This window comes from Sylvia atricapilla, chromosome 6 (assembly GCF_009819655.1).
Source record: "Sylvia atricapilla isolate bSylAtr1 chromosome 6, bSylAtr1.pri, whole genome shotgun sequence".
Lineage (NCBI taxonomy): Eukaryota > Metazoa > Chordata > Aves > Passeriformes > Sylviidae > Sylvia > Sylvia atricapilla.
Window position 1 is genome coordinate 14,435,646 of NC_089145.1, and position 22,671 is coordinate 14,458,316.

The following is a 22,671-nucleotide window of genomic DNA, read 5'->3' on the forward strand; positions in this document are numbered from 1 at the left end:
TTTTTTTTTTTTTTTTTAAACTTTATAGAAGAAAGTGTTCCCTCAATGTGATAAATACTGAACACGACTTTTGCTCAGGCTGCAAATAGCAAATTACTTAATCATCAACTACTTAAGTACCTGCTTGTTTTGTCATGAAGTGAAACTTGTGAGCAGGATCTTATTACACGTGAAGGGGCTTTCTGCATCCTTAAATATTAATCCTCACTTAAAAACAAATTAAAGGTAGTCCCAGGGTCACTTTAGTACGTCTGAGCTGATGCATCCCACTCTCTCGTATCCCACATTAAATGTTCCTTGCCTTGTCTTTGTGCCAACACCAACATTTTTGCAGCCTCTGAATGACCTTGGCAGAAGGATGGGGATGGGGATGTAAGCTGGGAGGGACCCAGTGCTGAGGAGGGCACAGGGGCCATTACCAGCCACTGGCAGCAGGGACAGGGCTGGAAAGCACAGCCAGCCCTGCAAGGGAGAGGGTTTGCTAAGACACTGTGGTCTTAAGATGGAGATGATGGGAAGTGTTAAGGGGGCAATGGTGAAACGAGAGAAGCCCCTGAAAAGAGAAAAATATGGAAACATGGAGTGGTGGAGACTCCAGGCGGAGGAGAAAGATTAGAAGGCCGCAGGGGACTGTGCAAGAAACAGGGATGTGAAAGGAAGGGCAGGAGCAGGAGCGGCAGGCGGGAAGCCACAGGAAGCGAAGGGAGAAGCCGGGGTGTGCGGGCACAGACAGGGGAGCAGATGTGTGGAACGGGGAGCCGGGACGGGATGGGCCTGGCGGAGAGCGAGGGCTGAGGGTGCGCTGCCTCTCGCCCAGCGCCGGGTCCCGCCGGTGCCGGCGCCGCTCAAGTGCGGCAGCGAAGGACGCCGTCCGCCCCGTGTGCCCGGCCCGGGGCTCCGCACCCCCGAGCGCTGCCGGCCGGGAACCCCGGCGAGGAGGCGCTGGAGCGGCCCGGCCTCCCCTCGGCCGCCGGGGAACCCGCGCCGCTCAAGGGGCCGCCGAGCCCCGGGACAGCGTCGGCGCGGAGCGGCCGCGGCGCCCGGCACAGCTGCGGCCGGCCCCGGGGAGGGGCAGCGGCACGGCCCGGCCGGGAGGCGGAGGCGCCGCTGACGCCGGCGGAGCCGGGGCCGAGCGAGGCGCACGCCCTCCCCACAGCGGGCCCGGGGCTGGGGCCGCCCGCCCCGCTCGGCGCCGCCCGCCCGGGGCCGCCCCCTCCTTCTGCCCGCAGCGCATTCGCCGCGGGGGCCCCTCTCCAGTGACGTCAGCGCCGCCTCAAAAAGCGCCCCGGCAGGCCGGGCACGGGCTGGGCAGCGGCCGCAGCGGCGACAGCGACAGCGGACGGCAGCAGCGCGCCCCGCCGACATGGTGTCCCCCGTCACCGTGGTGAGTGCGGGCCGCGCGGCGGGCGGGCGGCGGGGCCCGCGCCCCCTCACACGGGCTCCCGGCCGGTGTCCCCGCTCCCGGCCGGTGTCCCCGCTCCCGGCCGGTGCCCTCCCACCCGCGCCCCGGGCGCTGTCCCCCGGCGCTGTCCCCCGGCGCTGTCCCCCGGCGCTGTCCCCCGGCGCTGTCCCCAGCGCGGCGGGCGCTCCTCTCCTCCCGGAGCGCGACCACTGGCGGCCCCCGCCGCCCCCCGCGATGCTCACCCGGCCTCTCCCGCCAGCTGTTGCTCCAGCGGTGCGCCTGCCCGGGCGGCTCTCCGCTGCGTCCTCCTTTTGTCATGTGTGTTTTTAAAAACATCTACGGTACATCTGCTCTACGTGCACTGCATCCGCTCGGAGCGGCGCTGCCCCAGCTGCCCTGGGCTCGCGTCGCGGCAGTGCCCGGCAGCATCCTCCTGTCCCCGCGGCCCCCCTTGCCCTCGCAGGCGCCTCTGCCTCGCCATCCGGAGGTGGTTTTGCCGTCCAGGTCCTGGTTTGACTGAGGCGTGTGTTGACTCCCGTGTGAGGCAGACCTTTCCAGAGGTTGGGTGACCTCTCGCTGAGCCTCGTCTCGTCTCCGAGTCAGTCTGGTACTTCCACCACCTAACGACATGAGGATCGGTGTCACCTGCCTGTCTCGTGGGGAGTCACGATGGTTAATTAATGTAACCAGCAATAAGGTAGCAACTCGCTGCTGTCCTGTCAGTAGGTGATGTGTGCAGCAGACCTCTTGGATTGACGGAACCAAGCTGGTAACTGAAGGAGCTGTGGCTTGTGCCAGCTACACGAGGAACTGCCCCTGCAGGTGGACAGGGTCTGTTTCAGTGCTGAAAGAACCGCTAGAGCGGCAGAGAAGCTGCACTGTTAGACATGCTGCTTTGCGTATTCCCCTTTCTAGAAAGTGAGGGATTTGTTGGAATACCCCAGCAGACTTAACACATGCTGTAAGGATAACTGTTGGTGGCAAAGTTTCCTAGTGCTTTGCTGCAGCACTGAACACCTACTGCTGGTATCCTGGCTCTCTGATGATCCATTCTCATCTTGTTTTGAAATACTTTGGTTAAGGGCCAGGCTGTTGCATACTCTCTGGCAGGTAGAAATCTTGTCCTGATCTTAACTCACAAAGCTGGCGTTCAAAACTTTTAAATTGCTTTGCCAGTTCTGCACACCAAGCTGTATTGTCTGATAGTTCGGATGAATTTTCCCCCAGATATTAACGTGTACCTGGTAAGTTCATCAGTAGCCTGGGGATGACTTTTATCTCTAGAGACAGAGGGAAGTAGCTTGGAAATTATAATGTTATAGTGCCAAACTTTTTTTTTAAATGTTTTTCCAAAATAGTTAGAAAGCTTTGGTATCTTTGTGCTTTTGTGTCTGAATTTGTCCTTCAGTAATGCTTTTGGTTGTAGTGAACTGTGCATGTGTATCTTGGAAGTAAAATCTCCTGTTGAGACAGTACTGGAATGGCTCAGAAACTGACAGATTTGTTTCACAGTTTGCAGAAGGCAGTACTTGGCTGTTGTGATAGTGCATCAGGGTGGTCTTGCAGAGTGTTATTTCAACCAAGCTTTGAGGCAAATGACTAAAGCAGGAGTATGTGTTGGGAATGGTGTACAGAGGTCAGACCGGAAGGCTTTAGGAAGGTAAACTGGGGAGGAAAATGAAAAAACTCTTCTTTTCTCACTTGCCCTTTCGACATGTAACAAAGTACATGTCTGCTTTGGCTGTATCCCTGGCACGAGAACAATTTACTTCTCCAAAGGCAACTAATGCAGGTGTGAAGCTATGGGGAGCTGGAGGGACGACAAGACTGGGAGCTGTGACCAGAGCTGCAGCTGTTTGTCATTGCTATGGAGGTGAGACGGGAGGGCGACTGATCCTCCACACAGCTCACAAAAAGAAGTGCTGCAAGCCTTCAGTGTTCTGAGGAGCAATTTTTCGCACATCTCTGTCAGTGGTTGTCAGGTCGCTGTTCCTCTGAAGGAGAGCACTGTGCTGCTCCCCGCTGGCTGTCTCATGGTGTCAGTGCTGTGAGGCAGCCTGGGCTGCCCAGGAATGTGGTGTGGCCCTTGCACAGCTGGGGTGGAGAAGCAGGATGGCTCTACAGCTGGTGGGCTCCCTCCAACAAGTCTCTTGCTGAAGGGAAGGGCAGTGGCCGCCAGTCTGGCCACAGCTGGGTGCTTGCCTTGGGGCCCAGCCCTTATCTCTGTACTGCACTGCCTTTGCTGCATGGACAGACCTCTTTGGAGCCAGCATGGATATCGCTGCCATGACATGATGGGGAGATTCTCTCGAGGGACAGCACCTGAGGCATAATCAAATTAGTCAGAGGAATTGATTTGTCTGTAGTGTATGTCCTCTCCCAGCTCACTGCAGCATCAGCCTCAGTTAGAAGAGAACACCGGGAGAGTACATCTGAGAGTGACAGAATTTTCCTTGCTGCTCTCAAAGTGATGCCCTTTGTACAGTACTGCAGCAGGTGGTCCTGGTTGCTTACACATAACCTGCTCTTCCGTGTCTCCCCCTCCTTCCTTCCTCAGGACACTCTTTTAACGAGAGTCAAAACCCATGAGCTCCAAGTCTGCTGTACAACCGACAGTGGGAAGGAGCCATGCAAGGAGGCATGGTCCATGGAGAGGATCATGCTAGGACTGCTTGTTTGTGCTGGCTGCCAGGTGTGCTTCATTGCCTGGAGGGCTTGGAATGTGCCCAGTGCACATGCAGAGACCACAGCATTGTGCAGAGCTCATCAGGCTGTGGTCTCTGATGCTGCACAATTCATATGTACTGAGCAGGGAGCATGGCCACAAATAAACAAGGCTGGTGCCAAAATACCTTTTAACATATTGTGCCAGGTCCTTAGTTGGGATAAAGCTCTGGAGTCCTGCTGATGTTAGTCTAGACTTGCATGGCACTGGGCTGTGGCAGGGAAGATGCATTTGTCTGCCATCCTGTTCCATCTGGTGAGTGATGCTCACTCGGGTTGGAAGTCACCTTGGAGGGAAGCTTTCACTGCTTACTCTGCTAGGCAAGCAGGAGCATCCTGCTTCAAAATTGTTATTCTTGATGCTGCTCTGATTAAGTGCTGATTTTTCTGCATAAAGCCATGTGGGCTGAGAGCCTGAAGTTGGAGCACAGTATTGATAAATAGCACGTTTGCTTTATGGATATGTGAGCTTTAATTCCATTTTTGTTCAGTCATCACTGGTCCCACCTTAATAAAAGAGCACTTGTTAGTGATTTTTGTCCAGCTCTCCCCACACCCAACACTATTGTCTAAGCAGGTTTTAGTGTGAGCTTGTGAGAGAGATAGCTCTTGCCCCAAGGACCTTTCTGCTCAGCAGGCACCATGATTGCAGGAGCCACAAGTGTGCAGGAGATGAGCCCGGAGACATGCAGTCATTCTGACATTTACATAATGCTCCTTGCTCAAAGGGACCCTATTTTGTCTCTAAAGTTAGGACTTAACTTCATTTAGGGCTTCATAGCACTTTCAGGAAAACAGGGCATGGGAAATACAGATATTAACTGGTTGAGGGTAGATCTCTTTGGGGGGAAGTTGTAGATGATATTGGTGTGTCTTTTAGAGTGAGATGAACATTCCCTCAACACCCAACTTGTACTCAATCTAGCACAGCTGTATGCATGGGAGACAGGTGAAATACTCTCTGGGACAGATTATTGCCCAGAATCCAGATTATTGCCCAGAATCCCCATCTCTTCCCTTTCCTGGTTCTCTGGTGTATTTGCATTTTTAAACAGAGATAGCTGAGTTGGGAAAGGATATGTTGTTTTGGCTGCAGAAGGAAGTGGAGCCCTCAGCCCCCTCCTTTCTGGGTGGGAAGCAGCAGCACTCTCCTGAGAACAACCCTTGTCAGCCCTCGGGAAAGATGCAGGATGTCACTGGGACAGAGTATAAAACTGACTTGCAAAACCTGGGCAAAATATCTGACAGGTATAGTCTGGAAAGATATTCACCAGCAGGAAATGTGGAATAGGGCTGGAGGACTGGGTGGGTATCATTTGTGTTTCTGAGCAGCAGCCAAACCACACTGATCCAGATGGGTATGGAGACCTGATGTAAAACATGTTGCTTACAGACTCTGCACTATGGGCAATTGTAGCAGTAGAAGGTCTAAGCATAGTTTTAAAGGTTTGTTATTAAAAAGGGCGTACCGTAATCTTCAAACTTCTGCTGAAAACAAGAAAGCCAGATCACACTGGAACTATTTCAGCCTTTGCTTCTTAAAGAGAGGATGTATTGTTTCTGCATTAATGAATGAAATGTTAGCAACCATCTAAGTTAGAAGTGACTCTTATGGTTAATTTTACTTGTTCTCTGCTTATATGTTGTTGCTTTCATTGTAATTTCCCTGTTACTTAAATGCGTCATAAATTGAGATTTTATTATGAGGGAGGCTTGTAGACATACACATTTGTATAATGCGTAGACAATTATGGAAATATGGTACTACTATCAAAACCAAGCCAATGTAAATGAATGATAGAAAATATTTCTAAACATCTGAGCTCACTGAAGAAAGGGAGGGAATGACCTTAGCAAAGCTTAGCTTTATGTCAGTCCCACCTTTTGGGACAAGTCTGAAAACTTTGGTCCTACTGAGCACAAAGCTGTGCTGATTTATGCCAGCTGAAGCCCAGGCATAGTGTTACATGCCACGATTTATTTTTTCAGACTGAACTTGCGCATTCTTGCTGTGACATTGACATTCTTTGCTGTAGCTGTTGCTAGGGGAGGGTGGGCTAGCGGAGCCTGCAATGTGCGGGCTTCTCTGACGCTCTCCCCAGTGCCAGGGAGGGGGCATTAAGCCGGCAGTGCTGATCACTGCTGCAGGCAGTGCTGTGGATTAAAGGCTTCATTAACCCAAGTGTATCACTCAAGGCACACGCGTCTGTTGTTCAAAGTGTGCTTTGAGCGTTAAGATTGTGGGTCCACTTCAGAAGTCTGTACTTACACAGAATTCCTCTGAAAGGGCAGAGATGCATTTCTTCCATTCTCTTTTCCTGTCCAAGTATCTCTATCCAAAATACACTGCGTGCAGCAGAAGAGCCAAAGTTATCTTCTCTGTGGGTAACTTCATAGTGCTGAGGAAATGATAACTCCAGTGAAATTAGACTCTTAGAAAAAGATGGCATCAGGAACCCATCTTCTGCTAGCATGTGGAGATTCTTGAACAGCAAAAAGATTATTAGTTACATAACCCCCTTCCGTCCTGGAGGTCCAAGTGGTTATTATATCACCATTTAATTTTTCTACTGTCCTTCATGTCACACAATGCCCAGCAGACTTGTCATTACAGTAGAGGTGTGGATTTTGCTTACTGCAACATACACAAAATGAGGGTGATGGCTCTTCCTTCTTCTAGCCTGCTTGTGCTCTTCCCATATCCATTTCTTGTACTGCCATAATCTAAGTAGCATTTCAGCTAGTGACCGGTTTCTGTGTCACAAATATGTCAGTCCAGAGCATCTCTCCATATAATGCTGGACGTGAACAAGTATCCAGGTGACACGGCACAGAAAACTGTGTCTAGGAGTTTACACACCACCAGAGCTGAAAGGCAGTAGATGGGCTGGGTAAGAGCTTTCTAAAGATTTCAGGTGTGCTGGGCTGGGAAGGATTTCAGACACCAGCAGAGCCCAGGGACTCACACCGCAGCCTCTGACTCAAGAGTTGCATAAATTAGTAGTTTCTCTCTGAATAAATGCAACTTGTGTCTCTTCTTGCGTTAAGTCAGTGTTGCAAGGCTTACTCTTGTATTAGTGAGGATGGTGGCTCTTTTGATTCACCTTGCTGCAATCCTGTGCAAATGCCTTGTTTCTACCAGCAGACTAGTCTTCTCCCAAAAACTAATTCCTCTAGATTACTGCAAGACATGTTCTTGCCAAAACTGAGAAAATATGAGACAACCCTCATTACCAAATTGGCCTTGAGACTTTTGTCAAGTTTGAATGAATGGTAAAGTTTCATGTTTTGCTTCTCACCAGATACCAGCTTTGGAGATAGATATGGCATCAGTTGGCATCAGGCACTAAATTTCCTGTTATGTATCAAAATGAGCACCTTTCTTCTGGTTGCAAGTAGCCTCTAATTGAATCATTGCTTGAGACTGAGGGAAGTTTGACCTTAAGCCAGCTTAAGGCACATTCTAGGCACACCAGACAGATCCTCAGATTTACATGTCTCCCATGGCTTCAGCAGAACTGGACTGAGGCCATGGCTTGGCTACTGTATCCCTGTGTGCCTGTGTTTTTTAGGGTATACCCTGATTTTTTTAGGGTATGGATAGCAGTGCTGACTTGTGCTCTATTGCAGGAGGAACTAAGCAAGTTTTGTGGCTTTCCCTGCAACCCTGATATAAAAAGAGTGTGATGATGAGGTTGTCACTTAATTGATGTTTTAATTGAAGTTTCCACTTTGCTTGGTAGCATCTCTGGGTTTGCACCCTCAATATAAAGGGCATAATCCTGCACCTCATTTGTGCGTGTGGTCTGCATTTGTTTATGCAGCCTGATTACAGCAGGGGTTTTGCAAGTAGAAGCCTTGGTGTATCAGTGTGATTCCTGGGAGTGTGTGGGTTAGTGTTTGTGCAGGTTAGTGTTTGCACCTGCCCACTCCACATCCACTGGCTGGGAAGATCCAATTTGTCTTCAGGTAACTTGTGTCTGATACTGACTTATCCAGGTCACAGCATCTTGTCACAAAAATAGATACTGGAAATAAAATCTGTGGGTCTGCTGTCATCCTTTGACTGTAACACCCTCCTGTCTCTTAAGCATATTGATCCTGTGATAACATGAGGAGGGCTGCTGCTTTTTTGTAAGGTATCAGAGCAGTGTCTCTCTAAATAACATCTTTATTTGGATTCATTGCTATTTTTCCGTTCAGATTTTCTTTAATATCAGTATTTCACAAGCTTTCAACCTGCAGGACATGATACACAGGTAAAGCTTTTCATTCAGCTTCCTAATAGGCATAAGACAAGCTGAGCAGTCCCTCCTGGGCTTCTCAACACAGCCCTATTTGCCTTTGCTGGTGTTATTGTGGTGCCTTGGGAGGATTCCCACAGCAAAAATCTCTTGTGCAGAGCTGCCAGCTTTCCCAGACACTGGCAGCCGCCTTCCCCTACTGTTTCAGTTCTTCCTTGCTGCTCCTGTGCCAAGTGTGCACCAATCTGTTGTGTGAGCCAGGAAGGTGAGCTGCAGAAGTGCCTTTTCAATACCTGAGGCGGTTTCACCCTTTGCATGTCTTTGGCAATGGGTGGTAGGGTTGGTACAGTCGTGTGCCACCTGCCTCCTGGGCTGCACTGCTGGCTCTTTAGCTGTTCCTGCAAAGGGCTGTGACAGCACCAGTGCCTGCAATGCCCTTCATTTAGACCCACCTTATTCCCCCCCGATTGTAGGTAAAATGGCATTTCTGTGCTGAAGAGCTTGCTGCTGGATGGAAGGGCCTCCCTTCCCTCACAAATACCAATCCCTGGGGGCAAAGCAGCATGGGGCAGAGTAGAGCTTTGCCAAGTGCCCATTTTCCCTGAGTACACATTCTTCTGTGCATCCTCACAGCGAAATGACAGAGTGGCTGGGGCCCTCATACAAGCACATAAATGTTGCAGTGGGTTGTGGGGTGCAAATAATGCTGGAGATGGGAGAGTGCAAGCAGAAGATGGATTTTGGCCCTGGGAACAAAGCACTCTCTATGCAGATCCTGCTTTGCTATTACCTGGATATTCAGCCTGCTCTTGCTGCTGATAAGGAAAGAACTGACAGTTCTCCCTGGGGTATTTCATTTTGTGTCTGCACCAGAGACTGGAGAAAGGCTCCAGTTTTGCCACACAGCTCTGGGGCCAGATGTCAGTGGGTGGCACTGGTCTGAACAAACGGGCCTTGCAAGGGGATGCTGAAGGGGATGCTGCTTTTTGCTGTGGCTCTGTGCCTTGCAGCTCACACACTGGGCTTACCTAAAACTGCTTCTTTCTGGGTAACAGAAGTCTGCACTCCCTTTCACAGAAAAGTGTGATATGAATAACGATGAGTCTCCTGAGAACAAGTGCTTGTAGTCCCCAGGATAAGCTGTGGAGACTTTTCTGTAAGCAGCAGAAATTTCTTATCTGGATTCTAGTGTGACGGGCTAAATAATTGCCCCTTCCCATCCTGAGAGGAATTGCCTGGGACGTGTACCAACTGTGCATTTCAGGCTGCTGGCTACCTGGCTCTGAAATTCTCTGTGGCTTCACAGCCTCCTTCTGATGTCCAGGGTAGCAGTAGGGATATGGTCCCACCTGACCTCACTCAAGAGGAAGGGTGTGTGCCCTTGCTGTGGCAGCGCTGCTGCTCTGATGAGCAAAATGAAAAGACAGACCCATTGTGGTTCAGGTTTTTAAGCATCTGCAAGGGGTTCTTTTGTAAGTGTTACAGCAAAGGATATGTTTGGAGAGGCTTGCTTTCTGCTACACAAAAAGGCAGATCTGGAATACCAGGAGAGAAAAGCAATCTTTGCTCTGAGATAAGATGCTTTCAGGCAAATACTATATTTTTGCTTTCATTTGTGAGAACCATCAAACTACCCTGAAAGCACTAGTCTATGACAGCCCCTGCAGGCCTGAAGAGACTTTTGAATTCTTGACTAGTTTAATATTGTTAGTGTTTGTCAGTGGCACATTATTGACCATACTCTCCAAAACTGCTGACAGCTGTAACATTGCTACAGATGTGGAGTCAGTCATTGCTACTGTAGGTTAAGAAGAGGTTTTTAAAATAGCCCTGCCTGGGGTCCTGTGCCAGGCTGGTGGACAGGACAGATGATTGATAATGGACAAAAGCAAAACCATCCTCCAAAAACAAACCCTAGCAAAAATACCTACTTCCAGGCTGAATCTTCAGGGTAAAATGTATTTGTCTCTAATTTTCGTGAGTTAACATCTGCTAAAGAAAGGCTTCACCACCTTGGTGGCTTCCTTGCAGTCCCAGAAAGCCATGGGCAGGTACCTCAGTGACTTGGTAAGGTGTTGGTAGGTGTCACAGTACCTGACTTTGCCTTGGGCTGATAGCAGTGGGTCCCAGAGACACTGTTGCATCGCTTATTAGCCAAGCTAAGAGGATTTCATCTTCTATTCAGTACAGAAGATAACTTCTATGGATACTGTAATTTCCTTAACTGCTGGAGGGAACACCGTGGTCCAGTGTCTCAAGATAGCTTTGGGCAATGTCAGGGTTTAAAAGGCAGGAAGTAGGAGCGAGCTCCTCTTGCAGTGTATGGCACAAGCAGTGCCCTGATGCGGTGGGGTGAATTCTTTGGCTCCAGGACCTCCTCCATCTACTTTAGGCTCCTAAGGGACTGTTCCCTCACATTTCTAGAGCCTCCTACAAGGAGTCTTTTGAGGGCAAGACTCCAGTTTCCCGTTTGTGACTATTTTACCTACTGGGTGTCTGCAGATGCATGTTTTTTTATCTTACGGGTGTAGCAGCAGAGAGCTGCGATGTCCTAGAGCTCCCAGGTCACAGTGGCTGATGAGCCAGCCTGGCCTTGTCAGCAGCCCTGAGTGTGGTCAGTGTGACTGCTCAGCACCCAGCGTGTTTTACCTTCTTCCTTAAGCACCTGACGACAACGTGGGGCTGCTGTTTTCCTTACACTGCAAAAGCGGTGTCTGCAATCCCGTGTCCCTGCCACTGCCACAGCACGAGGAGCCTCTGAACAAGTGCTCCCCAGCTCTCCTGGCACAAACCAGCCCGTTTTTGATGCTCAGCTGCTGCTGCTGCTGCTCAGCTGTGTGGCCGGGCCGTGCCCCGCGGTGCCCAGGCGTGCTGCCTCGCTGCAGGACTCGGGCTGCCATTCCACCTGGGAGAGGCTGGCACAGGCAAACATCGCCCTGCTGCCAGGCATCTGCAGGGAGCCTCGTGCTGCAAATCCCCTCCCTTCTCTCTGTGTCTGAGGGGAAGTTGCTCATCTAGAAGCACCCTCGGTGCTGGCAGGTTTTCACCCCCTCTATGGTTAATCTGCAGATTTGGCTGAGTGTTAATGTGACTGCAAACTGGGTAGCATTTTGACTTGGTGGTGCAAATAAGTTTTGTTGTGGTTCCTTTTCCTGCATTCAGCTGTGTCTGGAGCAGACCAGCCATGCACAGGGGCCCTTGTTAGATGCCAGTTTGATTGATCCTCACCCACAGCCTGCTTCTCTGTTTCTCCACCAAAGGGTGACTTTTCTGGTGCCAAGAATTTGTGTAGCAATATAGCTGAGCTCACCATCCAAGAACTGTGAGGGCCTGAGCCAATTTTTTAATTGTATTTTTCTGGCAAATAGCCATAGCTTGGTCTTAAGAAAAAGAAGTCAAATATTTCTAGCTCTCAACTGTGTTAGTCTGTTGTGGAGCAAAGGTTGGAAGTACAGCTGGACCTTACTTTGCTTAACTGAGGTGGAGAAGAGAGTACCCAGATTGCTGGAGGGAGGAATGATGGAAGCCAACAAATCAGCCCTATTTTGCAGGAGTTTAAGAGACCCTGGGGGTGGAAGAGCTGCCTTGGATATTCATGTGTCTGAGCTGGGAGGATGATCTTTTTGCAGACTGGAATTGTTCAGGCAGAGTCCTGTTGCTTTTGGCTTGTGCTGAACAATAGAGGCTCCTGTCAGACAAATCCATGATTTTTTGATCCCTTGCAAACAGGTCAGACTGAACAGCTGAGCATGATCTGAGTTTCAGTGTATTACCCTTGTGGGAGAAACAGAGGCCCTGAGTTATGCTGGGGAGTTCCAGAAGCTGCAATAAAGACAATGCAAAACTCATTGCATGGCAAAAGCATGATGAAGACAGGATTATCATCATGTGAATTCTCCAACATCCAAAACATGTACCATCTTCTGGGTGATTTATTTGCTATTTTACAAATCTGTTTTAGATGCAGCCTCTACAGTCTTGTTTCCATTTGAGGGTAGGAGGGTTTATCTATTGCCCTGAATTTCCTGCAGCATGTGAAGCCTGTTCAGGAACCATCTGCCTTGGATGCTTGGTCCTTGGCACCTCCAACACAAACATAAACCTTAATATTAATTGCAAAAATATGTTGCACCAACACAGTGTTTCAGGAAGGTTGACTGGCTGGTTCAGTAACTCTTCACCACCCTCCATAACGAGCAGTTATTTTCACAATTTTATTCAGGAGCAATTGGGACATGTACAAGCCAGTACCTTCCTTGACAAATGACTGTAGGCAATCAGTTGTCCCCCAGGAGCATGTTTGTTCCTGCAGGAGAGCAGAGCTGGAGGGCTTTGCAGAGAGCCACATATTCTGGGCAATGAGAAACAAGGGCCATGGCCTTGCAGTGGCAGCAAACATGTCAACAAAGCCAAATAAATATTTATTGGCCCACAACTAGGGGTGAGAGCTATTGTCACAGTAGGGCAGAGCCAAGGCAGGATCCACAATGCTGGATGCCAAAAGTCAGGAGGAGCAGCTCAGACAGAAAATGGTACGAGGCTGATGGGAGGGCTGGGTGGAGGTCACCAGCCCAGCTTTTTTTGGCCAGTGCACACAGTTGTGCTCAAGTGTTGCTCAGTGGAATAGCTGGGGTATTATTTTTGTAGCACTTTTTCTGGAAAGCAGCACTTTGCAGCCCAGTGGGTGTGAGCCATATCCCCACAGCAGGTTAGCACTCAGCTGGTATATGTATGCTCATTTTCATTGCAGGCTGATTTAGGGGGCTTTGCAGGGAGAAGAGCATTAGTTGATACTCTACATTGTTTCCTGGGACCAGTGCAAGGCTTAGGAACAGTGAACTCTGTCCAACTTTAGGATTTCAATGCAACAAGCTTCTGATGTTCTTCTGTACCTCAGGAGGAAGATGTCTCCCTCCCTGTGGCAGCTAGGTTTGCTTTCCCACTTGTGATACAGGTACAGACAATTGGCTTCAAAATTATAAAGAAAATCAGAGCACTGTCTTATGAGTGTAGATGTTCCTTGGTGGATGGGGCTTGTTCTGGAGTAGAGGAGCCAGGTGTAAATTTTTTTGGACGGTTAGTTATGTGCCTGCAGCAATAACTAACAGGCCACATATAGCAATATTTCAAACTGGAGCGGAATGAGTGCAGACAAAACAAGAAGGGGTCCTGTAAACCTATGAACACCTTGGGAGGTGGATATCCAAGCTCCGAGCCTCCAGAGGGCTTCATGTGCCAGTACCATGTTCTGCTTGAAGATCACAGAATGGTTGAGATTGGAAGAGACCTCTGGAGATTATCTGGCACAAAGTCTTTTGGTGAAAGCCAAGACACAACTTCTTCCTGGTCTGCCCTAGTCTTGGAGGGTTTAATTTGATTTGGTTGGATACAGATAATTTAATAAATAATACTTCTACTGTAATTCTACAAATACAGAGATAGTGGCTTTGCAGCAGTTTAAACTAATTTTTAAAGACTCAAAGTAACTTAATTTCTCAGCATAGGAGTTGAGAAAGAGCCCTAAATTATGCTCGGTTTAGAAATTCAACTCTTGGAAATACTGCCTTGGTTTTGCATTCAGGGTATTTTCTGTACTGCTTTTTAGCACAGAGTAAATTACCAGTGGAAGAAGAAAATAATTGGGAAGAAAATTGAAATAGAAGTTGTAACTAAAATGGCAAAGCCCAGCTTAAAGCTATGACAATCACAAACATTAGCAAAAAGGATCTTGTCACCTCTATCTGATGCTTTGGGAAGGCTGACCTGAAACAGAGACTAGACATAGCTAGAAAATAAAGTGGATATTTGTTGAAAACCCTTTAGAGTACACCTTGGGCAGGACAAGAGCCTGACCAGGGCTACACCCAAGGTGGACTCAGAATGGTCACAAAATGGCCCCCCAGTCACGAAGTCTTACGCTTTTATAAGTTTTGATCCATTTGCATATTGGGGTTTAGTTGTCCTATTACTGCTTCAGGTCTCATCCTTCTTGTTTCTCCCTTCAATCCACCATTGTTTGTGCTTTTGAGCCTGAAAGTTGTCTTTGGTCTTCAGCAGGAAAAGGATTTGTTTTGTCTGCCCACTTTGTGAAGAGAGCTTACTGGCACTTCATATGAGGCTCAGAACTACACCCCTAGGCAGCACAGAATCTGAAAAACATGAAAGCTCAAGCTTAAGGCATCGCATCAAGTGCTTCCTTTTCCAGCCCCATGATGCAGCCCCATCTCCCATTCTGTCTCTGAGACACAGAGACAAAGGACATGAGTGGTTTAATCCAATTTATCCACTCAGACAAGAAATAATGTTCCCCTTCCCTGTGGTACAGCAAGTCCCATCATGGATTATATGCTTGGCTTTCCTCAAGCCACAGCTTCCAGTCATGTTGGTACATGGTTTTCCAATACCAGTCTTGACTTGTCCTTCAGGTGGCAAATTGCCACACCACCTTTTTCCAAGCCTCAGCCATGTGACCAAACAGAGGATAATCCCCAGGCTCATCCTCTGGTTGCCCCAGTTTTTCTTGGAGGACTTTTCCAAAGTATTTCTAGGGCCACTCATGGCGCCTCATCTTGGTCAGAGCCATAAAAGGGGCTTCAGTGAGCTGCAGCATTCAGTGATGGGTAAGGGCATGGTTGGATATAACTCATCTGAAGTATACTTGGAGAAAAAGTGCTGAGAAATAAAGTGTCAATGATGAGAAGCCTGTAGCCCTTCTAGAAGTATGAGATCATTCTTACATGAGAGTGCTGTGACTCTTACACATGAAAATTTCATCAATTATTATTAGGATGGAAATAATACAAATCATTATTCTAAAATAAAGCTGTCTGGACTTGCAAAATTCACATTCAGATAGTGAGAAAAGGTAATTTTAAGCTGACCAAGCAAACATAGTTGTTCTGCACAAGTTTGTATCTTAGCTTCAGTAAGGCAAGGTTCCTGGGGAAATGACAAGTGTAATTAAAACCTGTCTCATCCTGTGTGCACACAGGGGAGGGCAAGCTGTGATGGTAATTGTAACTGCTCCTAGCAGGTGTTTTTCTGTTATTATGAGGTATTAAATAAAACCTACCATGTTTACTAACCCAAATACTCTCCTGTATGCTTCTATGCACTCTTTCCCTTACAATACTTGATAGTTCCCAGGCAACCCCAGTACTGTGAGGAGACATGGGTTTTTATGACTTTTATTTCAAGTTCATTTGCTATTTGCTGCCAGAATTTTCCCAGGGAATGCAGACAAGGAGTGGTAAATGGTGATTAATTTAGACAGCCTAAGTAGAGGACTCACGACGGCTCCCCATGTAATACAAGAAAGTTAACGGCTTGCTGATGTCCTTTTGTTAGGGAATTGTGTAGCCTGGTTGTTTAATGGAGTGTTTAAAAATTGTGTTGGCAATAGCCTATGAATAATGTATAATGAAATACCTTACTGCCAAGAAACTGCTGATATGCTGGGGAAATTTCCATCAGATGTGAGAAAAATTTTCAAGGCACTGTCTTCTTGGGATACCCTTTATTTATAGCCTCATTGCTTCAGAGATTGCATTCCCTTTTTAGATGCTGCAAGGGAAGATGCCCTCCATTGCCTCTGCCTCTGTCTTCCAACTCCACCTCACTCCATTTGCTTGTGCCTATAAAAGCTCCAGAATTTTTATGAGATTAGGCTTTATTACCTGAGCACTGTAAGAATGGAATATTTCCTGTGCAAACTTCACCTGTTCTAGGTATCTGCACCAAGGCACCCTGCATCAAAGGCAGATGGACAGTGGTCATGACAATGTCCCATGATGCAAGAAGCAGAAAAATGGTCAAGTTATTTGGGGAAAAGGAGAAAAAACCAAGTTAGACTTCACAGTGTGAAGTCAGTTTAGATGCCTCTAAATTTTCCTCCATGTCCTCCTGCGGTGCAGAAGGCCTCTGTGTACTTTGGCCATGAGTAGTGGGAAGTCACTGTGATATGTAGCAAATAGATCTTGCTTGACCAAAGAAATGAGAAGACAGGGTGAACCCTGCTTGCAGGGGAGCTCTGGGGGTTACACTGCCTTAGGTGCAAGAGGAAACAGGCCTTCCTCTAAGACTCTAGGACATAGCTCAGGCAGGCATGGAAGCAGTTACAGTCTTTTCCTTTGCTCCTTGTTTTGGTCCTCAGCTCTTCTCCAGAAGAAAATAAAATCATGGTTTTGTTTCTCATGTGGAGTTTTTCCCATCCGCACTGAAATGTAGAAATGTTCCAGGAGGGCAGGTGAACACAACACATATCACTGTGCGGAGTGGTCTCAGCTAAGTGTTTGTGGAGAGCAGACCCAGCTTGTGGAGCCTGTAGCTCTGTGCCCTGCCCCTGCTGTGGTTTTGTTATGAGCAGCCAAGTGCTCATGCTGCATTTTTGTGTCTGTATTTACACAGTAGAGCCCTGAGTCAAAACATTTCCTGCAATATGGGTACTGTATTATTAGTGTAATGGTAGAACAAAGCCACATGAAGTTGATGTTGGTATTAGTCAGCTGAGGAAGTGACATCCTCACCTGGGAGGTTGATGTGTTGGGTTTTGACGCTTGTGATGCCAACAGCAAGCTCCAGGCACGAGGCTACAGGGCAGGGGAAAGAATGGGTTAGGAGAGAGGTTGTATCCTCAGGGTGGTGTGGAACTGGCTAAGCAGGATGATTTGTGAAAATGGAAGAGAAGATTTGTGCCTTTACTGGCTTGTTGGCTCCTGGGATATATCTGGGTATGCAGTATTTTCACAGCTCCTGGAAAGGTGTATAGAAGGGGTTAGCCTAAGCACAAGATAGGTGACAAGGTGCACCAGAGGAGTTTGACTAATGGCCTAAATATTTTCAGTGGGACAAATAAAAGGTTGTAAATCTTCCTCCAAATCCACCACCCAAAGCTCATCCTGCCAACTGAGAAAACACTGAAATGTTTTCAGCAGAGAGGGTCACAAAGGTCGAGGGAGAGGATCATGGTCAAGTTCAACCAGCATTTCTTGGGGTAGGAACACTGCCAGCTGACAGTATATGGAAGAACAACTTTCAAAGGGAAGGAGCCAGTTCTATTATGAAGTTTTTCCACTAGTGCTTCTGATAATCCTATTAATTTCTTGTTTTCTAATGTTTGTTTTCTTTAGGTGAAGAGTGAAGGCCCCAAACTGGTGCCCTTCTTTAAAGCCACTTGTGTCTATTTTGTCCTCTGGCTGCCAACTTCCAGTCCCTCCTGGTTCAGTGCCCTCATCAAATGCCTGCCCATCTTTTGCTTGTGGGTTTTCCTTCTGGCTCATGGGATTAACTTCCTAGTGTCACACCGGAGTGCCAGCCGCATCCTTGCGGGACTCATATTCTCGGCATTGGGAGACGCCTTTCTCATCTGGCAGGAGCAGGGCTACTTCATTCATGGTGAGTACAGTGTCAGTCCTAAAGGGATGCCACAGTGCCCAGCTGTTACCCTCTTTATTTAGTAATGAGTTGCTGGGCCACATGTTTTGTTTATTCATGTACAGCTTAAGCCCCGGGCGCTGGGAAGCACTCATGCCTTGACTAAAATCCATCATGGTTTGAGGAATCACATCATGGATGAATCTTTCTCTTGAGCTTCTCTTGAGGTTAGAGAGGTAATTGGGTCAGGTTAGGTTTCCTGGCATGTGTCACAGCATCTGGGCTGGCTGGAGTTGAGAAGGTGGCATGCCAGAATCCCTGGGGAAGAGAAGGAAATGCTCGTGGCACCCATCAGTTCCCATGAAGGTATTTACCCTCTGTCTCTCTGCAGAGAGATCTGTCAACCCTTTGCTGTAAGGTTTGGGGATGAAACATACTGTGCAAAGGTCCTTGGTGGAGAACAGGTGGAGAGGACATTTATGTTTTGATAGACAAGCCCATTGCCTGGGGGAGGCTTTAAGTGGGTGATAGAAACCAAAGCAGCAGCAATCTTGTCCTACTTGCAGGTTCATCAGTGTGAATCATGCAGCCTGTTGTACAAGACATGTCTGTTTTGCAAAACATTTAAATGATGGTCAGTCGAGGACAAACCTTACTGCAGTGGTTTGTCTTCTCTACAGAAAGATCCACATCTCTCAGAGCAAAATGAGCTTGGTTTATTTTGCTAGTTTTCAGACTGGAACATAATGATTCAGAATAATCATTTAAAGCAATGTTGAACCTGCCTGCAGCAACTCTCTCCCTGGCCTTGGACTGTCACAAGAAATCAGCAGCAGTTGAGTCCTTCACTGAACTGACTGGTGGGGTTTCTGAAGTTAATTTAAGCAGCACAGGGATCGCACATAACGTCCACCATTAACTGGCTGCTGTGACTGTCCCACTGGAGAATGTGATGAGATGAGGGAACTTTCCTGACTTACGCTCTTGTCAGCTCTGAAAGTCAAAGGCTTATTTTTTCCCCTCTCTCATGAAGTTAGTATTTAGTTTTGTTCTGGGATTCCCACAAGCTCTTTTTTCATGAGAAGGAAGTGTGTGCAGTGCCAGATATGAAAGGCTAAATGCTCTGAATCTGTTTTTAAGCCTGCTTCTCAAGGGTTTATCCCCATCCCATTAAAAGTTCATGTAAAAATGTTTACCGATTTTGGTGGGTTAGGCCCCAAGGATTGGATCTCTCTGGCTGAACCTCGGGCATGTTGCTGAGGAGCTCCGGCTTTCTTGAGGTGCTATCCCTTCTGTGTTGAGTGCTGACATTCCCACCAATGGGCCTCCTCCCAACAGGAGTACCTCAGTACTCAGTACCTCAGACTGAGGCTCAGTCACCTCAGACCAACTGTTTTTGCCTCCTGGAGTTGCTCCTCGAGCTATGGCTTGGAAAACATTCAAGACCCAATTCTCCCCATGATCATTTTAGTGTATGGACTGTTCTGTGCTTCTCGATTCCCATGTAACTGATACATCTCTGAGTTTCCTCTCCAAGTTACTGCTAGAGGAAGGTTAACCAGGCAGAGCGATTCAGCATCTGGTTGATGTGCTTTAATCTGCAAATGAGTCAGGTTTTCAACCCTAGTGTCAAAACTGAGAAGTTTTGCTTTGTGGGTTTAGGCACATTTTTTCTTCTTAAGAAGAAGAAAAGCTCTGTTGGAGCATTTTGAAAATCTCAGCCCACTGAGCTACTACCTTTTGAAGGGAAGTGTTAATATTTTCACTTCAGATATGAGCAGATAAAGTGCACTGCTCCACTTCATCCTTCACTTTGCCTGTAAAATGTATTTTCTCCTATATAAAACTCATCAGATTGCTCTTACTGACAACTGACAATATTTTTGACATCATCAATTGTGGGAATTTGAAGTTTCAGGAGGAAATACTGAATAAAAATGTACATTCTGTTCAATTTCTGCAGTTTTTGGACTGAAAAAGGTTGGAAACTGGGCTCATTTGAAAAGCTTTTGAGACAATGAGTTTATAAAAGGATATTTGTTCATTACTTTATAGGCAAGTGAGAGCCTGGGAACCTACTCCTGGCACACTTGACTTTTTTTCATTTTTGCTGTTCCAGTCCACTAATAACACATTATTTTCTGATTAATGTCTTACTGCATGCAGAAGATACTTTACAGTGTTAATATCCACTGCCTTTGATAGCAGGCACTTAGAAACAATTTATGCATTTAGTGAAGAAGACAGAGACTAGCAAAAAGACCTTATTGCCAGCCTGAGGAAACCCAGAAGAAGGAAGTGGGAGAAAAGGGCTGATCTCCCCAATGTGGTTTGAGATGACCAAGGTATTGGCAGAGAAATGCAAGAGAAATGCAGCCCCTTCCCTGTGCAGCTATCACAGGTTTCCTCAGCTTGATTTGTGGGTGTTGAATGAGTAAACCTGGGAGCTGACTCCCTTGTTTGTGACCAGCCTCACCACATGTCACGAAACTCCTCCTGCCTTTCCAGGCTCTTTGCCTGCTGCGTCCTGTCCTCTCCCCCTCCTCCTCCTCCTCCTCCTCCTCCTCCTCCTCCTCACTCCCAGATGCCTGCATGAAGGACAACACATTCTTCAGCCCCCTATTGCAGAATGCTCCAAATAACACCACTGAAGGTAAAAGCACTCATTACTGCTAGGGCAGCAAATACTACTTCTCATCCTTCTTCTCCTTGCCACCTCTCTGGGCTCTAACCTTTCCTGCACTATAACCCCACAGCTCTTGTCCTAAATCGCTTCTCAGTTTCTTCAGTGTTCTGTCCATGAGGTGCATGAGCTGTGAAATATCAGCTTCTCATTGTCCTCTTTTGTGCTTCTCTTCTTTCCCCTACACACTGTCCATTTTCTCTAGCCTCACCCTGCAAAACAGATCTCACTGGTCCCCTCCCACCTGTGGATTTCCTTCTCATCCCACCATGGCTGAGCTCTTGGTGGGTGTCTGATCTGGTCCTTCCCAAAGGCAGGGAGACATTTCCACTTCCCTGAGCTGCCTCAGCACAAGAGTAGTAGGATGAAGCAACATCTGCCAGCTGCAGGTTTTTGTGACTGCCTTTTACACTAGCGCATCACATGTTAAATGTGAACAAGTGCCCTGTTGGAGGACTCAGGTTCTCAGATACTTTTCTCCATTTCATGCTTTAGAGTTGCATGAAAACTTCCAACTCCTCTAATAACCCTGCCAGGATAAAGCTGGAGAGCCTACAGCTGCACCATGTGTGGGTCTGGGAACCAGAAGACCCAAGGAGCTGGGCTCTGTTTGTGGCCCATTATCTACAGCTGTCATGACAGCCTGGAGGCAGCAGCTGTACCAACACATTGGGACATATTTTTGTCCAATGGATTAGTGACAAGTGAATAACATATGGGCAGCACCTTCCAACACCCACATCTGGCATTTCTCAGGGGTGTTGCACTTCAAAGGCAAATCGGCATTTTATTTTCCCTGACTGATTCCTGGTAAGGTTCATCTGAATCTTGCAAATAGCCATAAAATTGTTGGCAGATCACATTGGTGCAGTCCCTGAAATATGCCAGCTGCTTCTTCTCAGATTAGGTTTCTCCCAGCTATGGGCAGAGATGGAGAAGCAGCCAGATTTAGTCCTCAAGTGCCTTTGGGTTTGTGGCTAAATATGGGCAGGCTTTGTGTCAGGGTTCAGAGGGATTAGTGTCTTTTGTCACGTTTTGTTCCTACACTGCTGTGGTTCCAGTCTTCCTGTTCCATATGTGACCTATGAGAAAAACACTGTGGATATTTAGAGGGGCTGATCTTTGGTCTGCCTTGCTCCCAACCTTCCACTCAAAGCAGAGGAAGAGGAGCTACCTGAAAAAGATCAGTTCCTTCTCCAGCAGCTTAGTTCCACCTGGCCTCTCAGCAGAAAGGCTTTTGTCACAGCAGAGCTGTACTTGGCTGCAGCTGTAATTGTGCTGGGACTTTTTTTAGGTTGGGGGCTTGGTGCTAGCTCACATATACAGATTTTTGTAATAAAATGGTCCCTAGTGGTCAGTATGGTTATCACTGGTAGTGTTACTGCAAGGAATGTTTTCTTCTGCTGCTGACTGCCAGTCACTGATGAAAGGTCACACTTTCTGTGTCAATGCCTCTCTCTCCAGGTCTGCTGATGTTTGCCATCACACACATCCTGTACTCTTCAGCCTTTGGCATGAAGCCTTTGGACCTCAAAGCCGGCTTGCTGATGGGCGTTGTTTCCAGTTCCTGCTATGCCTTCCTGTACTCCTACCTCTCGGGCCCGTTCACCTACCTGGTGGCCGTCTACATCGCCCTGATCGGCTTCATGGGCTGGCGGGCGGTGGCGGGCGTGCAGCTGTGCAACGACCTGTGGACGTGGACCAAGCTGTCAGCCTGCGTGGGCGCCATGCTCTTCATGGTGTCGGACCTCACCATCGCCCTCAACAAGTTCTGCTTCCCCGTGCCCTACTCGCGCTTCATCATCATGGCCACCTACTACGCCGCCCAAATGCTGATCGCGCTGTCGGCCGTGGAGACCAGGGATGAAGAGGACTTCAGGAAGAGGAGCTAGGTGGAGTGCCAATAGTCTGTGAACACATGGGTTATATCTCAGGTGCTGTAGCTGCATTCACCCCTGAGAGAGATCTCCATTTCTCTAGGCACACTGGTGATGTTGATTTTGCTTCTTTGAAGCATTACTTTTGAGAATTAAATTTTTTTTTTCATTGGCTTTCACTGAATACAGCTTACTTCAGTGTGGAGTCTACATCAGAAAGCTTAGACTGTCCCTGCAGTAGTTATTCATTCAACTTTTCCTCCTTGGAAGTGCTGTACTACTGCATTTTACTTGTTAAGTCTTGAAATTGATGCTGGATGTCTGGGAAGAGGAGGGCTGGTGGAAAGGACATTTGGCACTGTGCTAGAA

General features: G+C 47.8%; 1 protein-coding gene across 1 annotated transcript; it reads left to right on the plus strand.

Moving 5' to 3' along the window:
- The first annotated feature begins 1,306 nt into the window (after positions 1–1,306).
- TMEM86A (transmembrane protein 86A) lies at positions 1,307–22,671 on the plus strand. Its single transcript, XM_066320870.1, has 3 exons — positions 1,307–1,384; positions 17,499–17,763; positions 21,890–22,671. Exons 1-3 carry the CDS (start codon positions 1,364–1,366, stop codon positions 22,315–22,317), a joined length of 714 nt encoding a protein of 237 aa, XP_066176967.1. The 5' UTR covers positions 1,307–1,363; the 3' UTR covers positions 22,318–22,671.

Excerpts from the sequence above, each read along its gene's own strand:
- TMEM86A (XM_066320870.1), top strand. The coding sequence starts at position 1,364 with ATGGTGTCCCCCGTCACCGTG. Across the intron at positions 1,385-17,498 it reads TGGTGTCCCCCGTCACCGTG|GTGAAGAGTGAAGGCCCCAA; the intron begins GTGAGTGCGGGC and ends TGTTTTCTTTAG. Across the intron at positions 17,764-21,889 it reads GCAGGGCTACTTCATTCATG|GTCTGCTGATGTTTGCCATC; the intron begins GTGAGTACAGTG and ends CTCTCTCTCCAG.